The sequence below is a fragment of the Aythya ferina genome, assembly GCF_964211825.1.
Source record: "Aythya ferina genome assembly, chromosome: 6".
Taxonomy (NCBI): Eukaryota; Metazoa; Chordata; class Aves; order Anseriformes; family Anatidae; genus Aythya; species Aythya ferina.
Window position 1 is genome coordinate 16,199,387 of NC_140303.1, and position 14,247 is coordinate 16,213,633.

At 37.6% G+C, this 14,247-nt stretch overlaps 1 protein-coding gene across 6 annotated transcripts in view; it reads left to right on the forward strand.

The window, feature by feature from the left end:
* RAPH1 (Ras association (RalGDS/AF-6) and pleckstrin homology domains 1) overlaps positions 1-14,247 on the forward strand; it is a 336,299-nt gene that overhangs the window by 300,496 nt on the left and 21,556 nt on the right. For all 6 annotated transcript variants that reach the window (XR_014694574.1, XM_084524568.1, XM_084524566.1 and 3 more), the window contains 4 exons: positions 6,471-6,548; positions 7,905-8,064; positions 10,613-10,734; positions 13,518-13,583. Coding sequence is in view for 5 of the 6 variants with exons in the window: in XM_084524568.1 (XP_084380694.1) it covers positions 6,471-6,548; positions 7,905-8,064; positions 10,613-10,734; positions 13,518-13,583 (426 nt within the window). In the remaining variant the exon portion in view is untranslated. The remainder of the gene's footprint in view (positions 1-6,470; positions 6,549-7,904; positions 8,065-10,612; positions 10,735-13,517; positions 13,584-14,247) is intronic.

Below are 14,247 nucleotides of genomic sequence, written 5' to 3' on the forward strand. Positions count from 1 at the left end.
GTCTGATTCAGATGTGCTCATTCTTGTTTTTTTTGTTTTTTTCTTTTTTTTTTCATTTTCCTTCATTACTACTGGTTTTGCTGCATGTTGTTCAGGCAATCTGTCAGGGAGACAGTAGAATGTAGGTCCCTGTTGCATAAGACTCTACTCTGCCATGCCTTGAAGCATGCCTTACAAAGTCTAGTTGGAGGACAGTAACCAGTGGTGTACCCCACGGGTCAGTACTGCTCCAATTCTGATGAACATCTCTGTTAATGATACGGGTGATGAGATGGAGTGTACCATTGGCAAGTCTGCTGATGATGCAAAATCTGGAGAATGTCAACAGGCTGGAGAAATAGGCTGACAGGGACCCTGTGTAATTCAACAAGGGGAAGTGCAAAGTTCTGCACCCAGGGAGGAACCAGCCCAGGCACAAATACATACTGGGGACTGCCCAGCTAGAAAATAGATTGGCAGTAAAGGACCCAGAGTTCCTGGTGGACACCGTGTTGAATATGAGCCAGCAATGTGTCCTTGCTACAAGGAAAGCTAACAGTATCCTGGGCTGCATTAGGAGTAGTGCCAGCAAGTCAAGGAACGTGATACTTCCCCCTTCAGTCAGCACTGTGAGGCCACATCTGGAGCATGGTGCCCATTTCTGGCTTCCCCAGTACATGAGAGTTACAGAGATACTGAATAGAGTCCGGCAGAAGACAACAAAGATGAAGTGACTGGAGCTCCTCTCCTATGAGGAAAAGCTGGGAGAGCTGGGACTAACTAGCTTAGAGAGGAGAAGGCTCGGGGGAGCGATTGCAGAAATACATACAAATATTTGAAGGCAGTGTGCAAATAGGGGATGGAGCCAGGTTTTTTTCAGTGGTGCCCAGTGACAAGACAACAGTCAGGGCGCACACTGAAACACAGGAGCTTCTCTGAACATCAGGGAACACTTCTTTACTGGGATGAGCACTGGAACAGGTTGCACATAAGTTGTAGCATCCCCCTCCTTGGAAATACTCAACAGCCATCTGGACATTGTCCTGGGGAACATGCTGTAGGTGACCCTGCTTGAGCAGCGTGTTGGTCAAGGTGACCTCAACCATTCAGTGAGAATGCAAAAGCAGATTTCTCAGGGATAGAGACAGCCATGTTTTTTGATGTGGGCAAAATTAACTGCTTCATGCCATATGATGTCCTGCTCAGCAATAAAAGCCGAGGGAAAAGGAGAAGGAAGAAGGAGGAGGATGACATTTTGAGTTGAAGTTTATCTTTACCATGTGTAATAGTTACTGGGGAAGCCCTGCTTTCCTGGAAATAGCTAAACGTCTGCTCGTGGATGGGAAGTAATGAATGAACTCCTTATTTTGCTTTGCTTGCACCCAAAGCTTTTGCTTTTACTTATTAAACTCTTTATAACAGATCATGAGTTTTTATGCTTTTATCCTTCTGCATCTCACTTGGGGGAAGTGAGCAAGCACCTCTATGGGACTTAATTGTTTACCTGTGTTAACCACCACAACACTGAAGTACTTGTTAATTTTGATCAAACACAACAGAGGCTCTGGAGGGATTTGTAGATGCCATTTTTCACTGAAGTTCATGATCAACTGCCCTCTATGCCTTTGCTTTCCTTCTTGGCCTTAACAGAGTGCAGACAGGGGAGAGAGCCTTTCTGTGGGAGCTCTTGACAAGGGCTAGTGTGGCTCTGAGATACACTTAAAATGTCACTGCTGCTTTCCACTTTCCTGTCAGAAGCCATCTCCCCTATTGGAGCTAGGCTTCTACTAGCAAAAATGGTGCACCGATATGGGGGGGGGAGAAATCAAGATGGCATTCATGAGAGCTATTAGGTGAGATTGAGAAAAGAGGGTTGGCTGCTTTTTGAATGATTGATGGATGCATCAGTAGTCCTCCTCTGTTTCACTTCCTCTACCTTTTCAATTAAAGGAAAGTGAAAATTACAGTTTCCTGTTTGTGTCTCTTTGTTTGCTTGTATGTTGTATCATCATAGTTTAAACATTCTATGTGAAAAAGTTGTCTCAGACAAACTCCAAAACCATACTACTGCTTCACATACATTTCTGAATGTATTAATATAATACATGAAGTCAAGACTGCTGGAGGTACAGAAAATGCTATATTGAGTTGGGAAGGGATAAGGGGACAGCAGGGCATAAGCCAACCTTAGAGAGTGCAGCCTTCTCGCAACAGAAGTAGATGCTGTACCCTTTCATGCTTAGTGAGCTTTAGAAGAGAGGAGTTTCTTGTTTTCCTGCTTACTTTCCTCACATATAGGTTGTTCCTGGTTATTTTGAGGTAGAAGTGTAATAAAACAAATCTTTGGGAATGGTTAAAAACTAATTCTGCTTCAGTTCATAAATGGACAGTGCAACTCTTGCTACGCGGTGTTTTACGTGTCCTAATGAATTTGTTGGGAAATACAGAACTGCTGTTAATATTCACCTAGAGTGGAGGAAAAGAACACTATCCTGATTACTTACGCACTCATTCAATGTTTCCCTTCCAGTGCTAATCACATGTACATGTATTCTAGTATTCCTTTCGTAAAAAATAAACAGAAAACACTTAATGCTCAGATTGATACAAACACCGGATACCTGCTTTTAATCCTTCAGAAGTCACTGCTGCTCATGTGCATTTGATTATCTTTATTCAAAAAAGACTTTATAGAAAAATTTCCAGTAGTAGACATAAAACACCTTCCTTCTTGTTCTCTGTGTCTTCCCCACTAACCTAAATGGAATGTGGACTTTGCTACTTACATCTTATAATTTATTTGCTTGCTTTCCTAAATACTATGAACTTCAATGATATTTTTCCACTTCTTTCTATTCTGCCTACGTTCTGTCTGGCAAGCAGAAGAAATCAGTTAATGACCCTTTAAAGTGTACAATGAAACAAAAAATAAAACCCTGACCTAGAAATACGAAGTTGTTTAAACAAGGTCAGCTCTGTCATAGCACATGTGTTGCATATTTAACACTGAAACACAACCAGAATATCTTTAACTGCACATTTAACTGGGAACTGAGCAGAATGCTGATTATTATACTAAGGACATGTTAACTTCAGATTTTGGGGGTTATTCTTACCAATATTACACTATAGGGTAAAATTACTGGAAGCTGAGTTCTGGTATAAAAAGAAAAGAAGTTGTAAGTTTGAAGACCATTGTGTTGCAGAGTTATGCTCTTAATTTTAGTTCGCAATATGTTAGGATGAACAAGTTCTCATGGTAAGTGTGTTGCCAAGCATTATTTAAAACAGGTGCAATGTTTTCCATAACTGAATGTAATCTCAGCAAGGTCAAAAGCCTGTGAAGGCTCAAATCCTCATAATGCAAGTATAACTGCACTCCCAGAGCTATCCCTTCAAAGAAAGAATTTATGTAGCGCTTTTAGTGATGTGTACTGCTACTAAAAGAGAATATTAATTTCCTATCAGAGGTGGAGATAACACTTCTGTGGGTTTATGTCCTCTGTGACTCCTTCATGCTTTTATATAGCATGTATGTGACTGTAAAGGCAGCCTTATGAAGGAGGAGATTCTGCTGAAAAGCAGTCTTCCTGCTGTGCTAATTTTCAACCAGGTCAACTCCCCACCCACGGCATCTGTGTCTGATACAACTGAAAAGGAGTGCTGTGCAAGGGAGGCAGTTGTATCAGCCATACCAGCTATATACTGCTTGTGGAACCATGACCTCGGTGGCAGTCCTGCCATTTATGTGCGTGTTGATGACCGCTTGGCAGCCTCGCTCACATTGCCGGTACTAGAAGGATTTACTAGCGAAGGGACGGGCTTGGAGATGGCTCTTGTGGGGGAGATGTGGATGGGTGGTTTTGCTTGGGCAATTATGAAAGGAATAGAATAAATCATTGAATATTGAAGAATTCGATAGTTATTTGGTTATTTAAGTATCAAAATAGATATTTCTTCCTCCTGCTCCACTGAAAAAAAAACATTTGTCAAATCAGCAAACTGCAACAATGGCCTTAAAACTAATTATATATATATAAAGTAAAACAAACAAAAAAAAAACCCAACATTTAAAATCCTAGACTACTCTGTGCTTTCAGAAATTCAAATTCTTGCTTCCTTTTCTTCTGTTTCTAGTAAGTAGATTCAGACCTCTTTATCGTTTGTATCTGGTTAAAAACAATTATTATTTTTAGCATTGTAAATCTGGTTTTTGTTTAAATTTAAACTGACTTTGTTAAAATTTAATAATGGTATAAGAAATTCTGAAATCTGGAATCTCATTAAAGTTGAGTGGGATAATTGATAAGTGGTAGAATAGTAAATCCTTGAAATCTTTTTTGGTCTATACTTTTTAAAAAAATTTTTAGGGAATGATAAGGGATTATGAACTTTGAGATAAACTATGATATTTTAGTTGTGTTGGCACAAGTGTATGAGAGGTCCCCTTCTGATTCCTTGTTGCTTGCTCTCTGTTGCTGCATGTACCTGTGTGCTGTGGCTATAAAGTGCTCCTGCTGGGATTTGCTATAGATAGCTGCATTGCATGGGTGCACAGTGAAATGGGCTGGAAAATTGTGCTGCTTGACTTTAGTGAAGAGCAAAACCAAACCTGCTGTCAACCTTTGTACAGGAATAAAGGTTTATGGTTGAGTTAATGAACAACTTTTTAAAACTGCAAAGTTTCTCCAAATGTGTCTTAAAATTTAAGAAGGCTTGCTGATCTCATAATGCATGGGTTTGTAGTATCACTGTTAGAAACTTGTAGGTATTTAAATCCTTGGGTTTTCTGGTACTAATTTTTTTCCGTGGATGAAAACAGTTAAGAAAGAGGAAGAAAATTGTAGAACTCTGGGGATGTTTTATATTTAAATGATTGTAGGTATCACAGTGCTTTTTTCTTTTAGTTTTTAATAGAATACTAATCTGATTTAACCTATCAGGGTTCTGTGACACCATTTTTATGATGAATAAAAAATTTTAGTTTCCTAGACTAATAAAAAGAAAAATGCTACTTGGTAATAGAATTCCTAGATAATGTTTCAAGCCGAAATTTTCTACATGTGCCAATTTACTGTTTCCTTTTTTTTTTTTTTTTTTTTTTTTTTTGACAAGGGTTATGTGTCTCCCAAGACCCTGACTTGTCTAGCTGATGTTCTTTTCATGTTTTTTCCCAGTGATAGTACGGCCACAGGTTTGAGGGAGCAAAAGCTGCTACGTAAGAATACAACCGGAAAAACCTTTAAGCAGTTGATGGGAATATTAGTAATTCACTGAGAAGCAAAAAGATTAAACTCTGTGGTTTTGAGGATAGCTGAATCTTGATATTTACAAGGAAAGTGGTCATCTAAATGTAATAAACAAACCACAAGTTACATTAATACAAGAAAACAATGCAGAAAAAAATCTATATGGCGTGCTGTTCTTGAGATAGGTTGTACTACTTGAGAAAAATCTTAATTTTTCATTTATAAGAAGATTTAATAATTTAAAGCAGATTTTTTTCCCTATTAATGTATTTGTTTATTTTATTTGTTTTTATCGGGGGGGGATTATAAATTATTATGGTGCTTTTAGGTATTAGACACAATGAAAATTAACGTTTTAAGACTTTTAAAATCTGAAACCCGTATATAATCATGTTGAAAATAGTGGTTACTTGTTTAGCTGCTCGTTTCCAGTCCATTTTAAATACAAATGACAAAAAAAAAAAATCCAGAAATTAAAACCTGATAGTATTGATAATGTCCTAATGGGTAGGTTTCTTTAGTACCAGCAGATAGAATAGATTTATGTCAATGGATTTTTAATGCATTTCTTCTGGTTGTAACAAAACCAGATTAATGGTTTTAGAAGAGCACTGAAGAAAAGAATGCCTGTTTGCTTTATGTGTCTTAAAATACATCAAGTGAGGAGAAATACAGAATTTAGTAAGGATAAAGGGAGTGTTCAGGCTACTTACATAATACAGACTAAGTCTTCCAAATCAGTGGACATAGTGTGAAATCCTGTTTAGAGGATTTGTTTCACATAGTTTCTTTATGTTGTTAAATAGCACATTGAGAAATATCAGAATGTAAGTCTTATGCCAATCAACCATAAATCTGTTCAGTGCACTTAATTGTAAGCTCTTGCCAAATATATCTTGTCCAAGACTATGACTTTAAATGCGTATGTTAAAATTCTTGTGCAAGGCTATTTACAACGTGAAAGAATAGAGATAAACCAAGTGTATTTATAGAAAATATATACCTCCGGTGTGTTATTTTGGAGATAAAGGTAGTTGTAAGAGTTCTAAGAGTCAGATGTGTATAGTAACATTTCTTGTTTTGAAAATAACAATCATCATCACTAACAAGTAGTTACGGAATTATCAGTGGGTAAATTTGCATTTCAGTTCATGTTTTCAAGTGTGATAGCCACAAATTAAATCTTCTAAAACACAAATGAAGTTTGTATAACTGGAATTCGGTGTATCTTGTCCCCCCCAGGAGGAACAGGCTGCTAAACTGAAAGCTGAGAAGATCAGAGTTGCGTTAGAGAAGATCAAAGAGGCACAAGTGAAAAAAGTAAATTATTTACACTTTTTAATGATTTTTTTTTTTAATATATAGTTTGTTCACCTGGAAAACACGGGCAGAATTCTTCTCATTTGTGTCTTATTACACTTAAGAACCCCTAAAGAAAATAAGAACACTGTAATGTTCTGATCTGGAGTGATAATGTATTGTCATCTAGACTTTAACGAAAAAAACTTAGCATATGGAATAACATTATGTTTTCCTTAAGGAATAGCTTATTCTGCTGCTAGTGCACTATTAGAAGACTGCCTACTTCCACCCAGAGTTGAAAAAGATCCAGCCTCCTGAGGTTGTCTTTGTGTATTAAGCAGTCTTTTCTTTAAAATTTGGGTCTGTTTTCTTTATATACCCATTTCCCGTTTCACATAGTAGGATTTTCTAGTGATAAATGGAATGTAGGTATTCCACATTATGGACAGAGGTTACCAAATAGAGAAGTCTAGTGATATTACCTGATGTATTAACAAAGAATACATCTGGAGGTGTTCCCTCCAGATTTAGCCTTCATGTTTTAATTTAGAAGTTCTTCCATAACTGTTGATGTCTTTTACATTTAGCATTTATAACAAAAGCTGAAAAACTGTCCTGGCTGAAAGAAGAGAATTAACAAACCAACCAGTGCATTACAGATAATATGCTTTAACTTTTCCAGCTGAGTAAGGTGTAAAAAGGAAGCAAACAGCATAATAATTGGCAAGACAAATCTATTGTTTTCAGTTTTCTGATGAATGAAAAAACAGCTACATGTTTCATTCTAGGCAGCAACCTCTTTAAACTGGCAATGAAAAGCTACTGTTTTAAAAGCAGATTTGCTCTACATTAATGTTTCATACTCCCTAGGAAAGGAAGATTTAGTATAGGTACACAGTTTATATGATCAGCATTTTTAGAAAATACATGGGAAACAGGCAGAAATTTTGAGGTGCAAATCTGAAAAATTGTCATCCTTTGGAAGTTTGTGCAGAACTCTTGATCTATGCTTGTGCTACCTACAGCTATGAAAAAAATTGTCACATTTATCAGATCAGGGAACTTTGTCAGGATGGAATTTTTTCCTCCTTAACACACACCTAAAGTACATTTCTGTTATATTGGGAAAACCTTTATTTACCCCCATATACTAAAGGAAAACGGTATTCTGCTAAGTTTACACAAGAAAATTATCTAATCATCACGTATGGCTTTTCACATTTGAGGGATAATTTTGATTGATCTTAATATTTTATGTTATTTAACAAAATCGTAGAAAAAGAAACTAGATCTTAATAAATAGGTTTTTATTTTAAATGAAGGAAATGTGGGAAGTTAATCCTCTTCTTGTTTTCCTAATTTTCTGCTTAATAGTTGGTGATCAGAGTCCACATGTCTGATGACAGCTCAAAAACAATGATGGTAGATGAGAGGCAGACAGTGAGACAAGTATTAGACAATCTGATGGACAAATCACATTGTGGTTACAGTTTAGACTGGTCATTGGTGGAAACCATCTCTGAACTGCAAATGGGTAAGTAATCATTATAAATTTATAATTCTTATCTTTTGATGTAATACTTAACCATATCTATGTCCTCAGAGTGACTTAAATTTTTAATCTTTATAATATTTATCATGCCACACTAGGATGTTAATGTTACTTATTGTTAGACAAAAAAGGCTATTACTGGGTGAGAAGTTATCCTCTTCTACTTTTCATATGAAAAATACCATATTAGCAGGCTCAAAACATAGAAGTTTGAATAAAATAAGTCTTAAAATTGTCCTGTATTGAAAACAGAAATAATATGCACAAATTCTATGAAAACCCAAATCTCATGTATTTTTAAAAAATACAATCCAAAACGCAGACAGTTTACCTCATGCATTTTATATCGGAACTTAAAAAAAAGATTAAAAATGGTTAAGGCAAAGCTCTTACCTTAAGCTCTTACCTCTTACCTTTTTATATTGTATTGTGTTATTTTGCAACCAGTTGATCTTTCCAAACATTTCTCGAAATATGTATGTAAGAGGAAGAAACACCTTTTTTATGATGTTTTCCCTTAGCTAGGCATGGAAGACCTATCTACCTTCACACTGTGTTTCTCATGTTATTGTTGTTCGTTGATTGTTCATTGTGTGCACAGTGCAGTGAAATGCAGTAAAAGTGTTGAGCTAACAAACTGTGAAGAAAGACATGTGGCCTGTAGCGTTCCTGTTCGTCTTTGCTTTTTATGTGGTCTGCTTCAAATGTGTGTGGTTAACTAATTTTTGAGGAGTCTGGTTTAGGTACATGCACATGAAGCACAAGGCCACTCTGCAATGGTTTAACCAGTAGCTTTATATGTGCTTTGCCCAAAAACTTAGTGATATTTACTTCCGTTTCACAGATGTAGAAATGGACACAGAATGAAATGCTTTTCCCAGTTGTACACTGCAGGTTTTAAACAAAAATGAATCTGGAAGGTTTCTTTTGGTTTGTACAAAGATTGTTTTCATTTTGTTTTCATTTTTATTTACTGTTAGAGCAGAGTAGGTATATAAAATAACCAAGAGTTACAATTTTTTTAATTCTATGTAATAAGTTCAATAATGGGAACATTGCATTACTTGCTGTTTTGCAAACTAGGGGTACATACGTAGTCGGTGAATAATTTGTTTCACGTTTGAGTTCAGTTATTGTTAATAGCAATTGATACATTTGGAAAGCTATCCAGTTTCCCTAATTAGGCTGTGGTGAGATTTAAGCTTGTGTATCACAGTCTTCATGATTTTTCTGTTCTGTTCTTCTTTTATTTAACATTTCTTTACGTTCTTGGAAGACAGCATTGTTGTGTTGCTGATAGAGTTTGAGTTATAATTTGAAAGCACCTTAGAAAGATGTCACTGAGACTTCAGTAATGTCCTGTGTTATGCCTATGTCATCTTAAACCTTCGTTCATTCCCTACAGATGACATTCTGTTGCATTCACCCTGTTTCGTATTCTTAATCACTAAAGATATTGAGGTGCCACTTGTCATCTCAGTCTTTCTTAGTGATAGACCCTAGGTCTGAATGTGATCGGAGCCATATGCCCTCTGTAAAAATGTGGTGTAATTGATTTTGGGGTTGAGAAGCATATTCCACATGCTAATGAAATGTCAAGCAAGTCCCCAAGGATTCTGAAAGAACTAATTTGCTTAAGTGCCTCTGTATGGCCTATATGAAGACGGAACAAAATGAAGAAAGCAAGGTTCTGCTTGAGTGTCTTTTAAAGGAGGAGAAAGTTGGTCCAGTGGTTTCTCAGAGATATATTATTTGTTATTTATTTTAGAATAAGGATTTTAAGACATTTCTTGGCCATTTCAGTAAATATTTCTCTTTTTTCTTCCTCCCTTCCTTTTTGCCTATATTCCTTACCTTTTACTGGTGATGACCATTTCAACAGAGTGTTCTCAGAAGCCACTGTTCATTTATCCACCCAGACAGATTAGTTGTAAGAAATACTGTGTCAGTTTTCAGAATTCTTCTACCATACCCGCACTAACTATGGGTATTCTGCATTTCAGAAATATTTCATTTTCTCTCTGATCATTGTCTATTACTTTTTTGGATACTTTATGAGAGTGAGATAGTGACTAGGTATATGGAATCAAATCTTGTGCTGAAAAAGCCACCTCATAAATTCCTTCAGGGGCTCTGCGTACCAGAGTACATATAAATGTGATAGCTTTTTTATTTGTACTCATAACATTTCAGATATTGTTATTTGAGTACATTGTGCTCCAGTAGGATGGTAAGCATTGTGACATAGCAAAAAATGTGTTGTTAAGGCTTAATATACAGACCATAAGCCTGAAGAGAGGGAAGCGAGAGTACTAAGTGTGTGTATGTGTAAATTTAAGCCAGGCATTTCTGAAAGTTGACTAAGCTCTTTTAGTTCCTTACTGTGTTTTAAACTTTTTCCTCATTTTGGTAGACCCTGAACTGTATTTTCTTTCTATACATGCCTTGTCTCCAAGATGCAACTATAGCGTAGCTTCTTTAGCAAAATGTGACAGACTAAAATGTATTTGCTCTTTTGTTATTGCTGCAGAAAGGATCTTTGAAGATCATGAAAATTTAGTTGAAAATCTTCTGAATTGGACAAGAGACAGTCAAAACAAACTAATGTTTGTGGAACGCATAGAGAAATACGCACTTTTCAAGAATCCCCAGGTAATCCCGAGGCTCGTGGTGAATGTATGCATTTATGTGCACATGCACGCCTGATTTCAGTTTCTTACTACTTTTTGTAGTATTCATTTCAATACTTTTAGTTTGATACTTTTATGTATATAAAAATGCTATGCAGCTTCACATCTCAGTGCCATGTACATTCACGTTGTGATTGGTACAAAACCAGGTCCCTAACAGAAAAACATGAGCTGCAGCAATCTGTTTTATAATGTGTTTATGGGTAATTTTAATGGAGTTAAAGGCAGGCAGTTTTATGGTATTTGCACCAATACTTCATGCTCTTCACATATGTAAATACGTGATAATACAAAGGCATTGACAGATACTGCTCAGAATAATGCCCCTCCTCTGTGCGTTGTTATTTTGTTGGCAAGAAGGTGGACAGAGAATCAGAGAGGATAGCCACTCCACAAGTGAATGACAAGAGAAGAGAACGTGCTCTTTATCCTGCTCCCTGGTTAGGAAACCTAAGGGTCCTCTTGTTTTCTTGTTGTCGTGGTTCCGCTTGAGTGGGCAGCCGAGCTCCACCACAGCTGCTCTCTCACTCCCCCTCCTCAAAGAGGAATGGGGAGAAAATATGTGAAAAGGGCTCAAGGATTGAGATAAGGACGAGAAAATCACGCAATAATTATTGTAACGGGCAAAACAGACTCGGCATAAGGAGATAGTAAGATTTATTGCCTACAACTAACAAGCGAGAGAAGTGAGAAAACAAAGGAAAAAAAAAAACAAAAGCACCTTCCCCCCCATCCACCCTCTTCCACCTCCTCCCCCCGAGCGGCGCAGGGGAACGGGGAATTGGGGTTATGGTCAGTCTACAGCATTTCTTCTCTGCCGCTCCTTCTCGGTCACTCTCGTCCCCTGTGCTGTGGGGTCCCACCCACGGGATGCAGTCCCTGATGAACTGATCCGGCGTGGGCTTCCCACAGGCAGCAGCTCTTCCAGAACTGCTCCAGATATGGGTCCGTACCACGGGGTCCATCCCTCAGGAGAAAACTGCTCCAACCTGGCTCCCCTACGGGCAGCAGCTCCTGCCGGGTCACCTGCTCCTGCGTGGGCTCCTCTCCACGGGCTACAGGTCTGGCCCGGAATCTGCTCCAGCAGGGGTCTTCCACAGGTGGCAGCCTCTGTCGGTGCAGGGCCACCTGCTCCACCGTGGTCTCCTCCACGGGCTGCAGCGTGGAACCCTGCTCCACCGTGGTGCTCCGTGGGCTGCAGGGGGACATCCTGCTTCACCATGGTCCTCACCACAGGCCGCAGGGGACTTCTGCTCCGGCGCCTGGAGCACCTCTACCCCTCCTTCTACACTGACCTTGGTGCTGTTCCTCACTCCCTTGACTCTCCCAGCTGCTGTGTGGCGCAGCGTTTTTTCCCTGTCTTAAATATGCTCTCACAGAGGCACAAAACAACATCGCTTATTGGCTCAGATCTGGAAAACAATGGGGCCCTTCCCAAACATGGGGCAGCTTCTAGATCTTTCTCACAGAAACCACCCCTATGGCTCCCTGCTATCAAAACCTTGCCACGTAAACCCACTACACTTGTGCACTGATTGTCAACGGGCAATAATGGAGATTTCCAGATAATAGCTTCAGATTTGATATCCAGTAGCAGTTCAGTACCATAAGGGGGTGGAGGAAAGTGTTAAAGGGAACAGAAAAACAGAAGGTGACTCTTTGAAGATTTGGAATTAAAAAGAACTACATATAATATCACTTGCTCTCTTATAACTCCTAGCTAAACTATTGCCTTCTGGTGTCATGTATTATGTTTATATCAGTATGACATGTATGTGGTAATTGCTTGGATCTGAAATCCCTATTTATCTAGCAAGCTAAGTGTCAGTTTTGCATGGCCATCCTTTCAGACAGTGTACTTCTGAGTAAAAATTGAAAACCAAGTCTTTTTCAAGTGGTTTGTGAGAAAGCTGAAAAACTGCAAAAAAAATTCTTTTTAAAAACATGTAGTTGATAAATGGTTACTACTAGTACATATGGTAAGTACTGTCTGTAAGAATAAGTTATCAGGACAAAACCAATATTTTAATGTATGCATTTCTCATTCATTTAAAGTCTTGATCTAGCTAAACTTCATGAATACTTTTTGATTGTTGTTGTTTGTTTGTTTGTTCCCCCCCCTTCCTCTCCCCAGTAAGAGCTAGAGGCTAGGAAGAGGAAGACTTTGGTAGTCCCAGTCCTTTCCAAGCTGAAAAAGAGTTCAAGGGATGTTACTAAATAAGATATAGTGCCCATGCATAATTAGGTTGTTTTTAAGAAGACAAAGAGTATTTAGTAATTCTTCATGAAAAATATTCAGAGAACTGTAAGCACAACATGGAAAGAAGTACATTTCTTCTGTACGTACTTCTGTCAACACACAAATAAAATCAGGATGTAACAAGTTTTAAGATACCTGTGTATTATTTTTTGTGAGGTTTTCAAGTTCCCAGTATTTTTATTTCTGGATACATTGTACCAGTCAGCTGTTAATTGTGTAGAAAGGAAGGATAATGTTGTTATGAGCCTGTTAGTTAGGCCAGGAGTAGAGGCTGATTCATGCTACTGGAAAAGGTAGTAGTAACTAAGGTCCATGTAATATTTAGCAGTCTGACAGTCTCAATTGGACTATAAAGTTTTGTTTAAATAACATAATGTTCTTAGATAACAGCTGTTTCTTCTTACTGCTGCAGAAAGGGACATGAGGAATATTATTTGGCTGCATTTCATGATGCCTATAGAAATACTGAGTTTTTCTTTTTACAGAACTATCTTCTGGGGAAAAAAGAAACCTCTGAGATGGCAGACAGAAATAAAGAGGTGCTGCTAGAGGTGAGAATTCCAAAATAAAAAGGACATACTAGCCATTTCAGAGTTTGAAGCTAAACTCTAAAAGGTTGTGGTTATTGAAATACATGAATGGAGCTGATTGTAGTTCTGGGAAAATGGAATGGAATGTGTTGCATTTGAGATAAATGGCTAATTTAATCTTACCGTTTCGTATAAAATTGGTTAATAAAAATGTGTTCTTATTTTGTTTGGTAACCAATGTGAGGTTACTTCTAACTGTGGCTAAACGCAGTCAAAACTTGTATTTATCTGAGGTGGTAGAAATATTTTTTTTTAAAACTGGTTCTCTCCACATTGTTATTCTCTACAAAATTCTATAGCACTGTTTCACTGAAGAGTCTATATTAATATTTAAATATTGTTAGTAAGCAAGGCAGTTAAAAATAGTTTCATTTACATTTCAAAATAAACCACGAAAAAATAAATTTAAAAAATGAGTGACAGAAAAGAAGTTATTTAATATTGAACACATAAATAGTCTACAGAACTGAGGACAACAGAAAAAGTAAGTGTGTAGCAAATAAAGCAAGCAGTACAAATAGTATCTATAAGCTCAAACCAGAATGATTTTGTGATGTTTTTCTAGAGACGTACCCATGCTGAAGTGTGATAGCTTCCACTTTATTTCCAGAATAATGAGTATGAT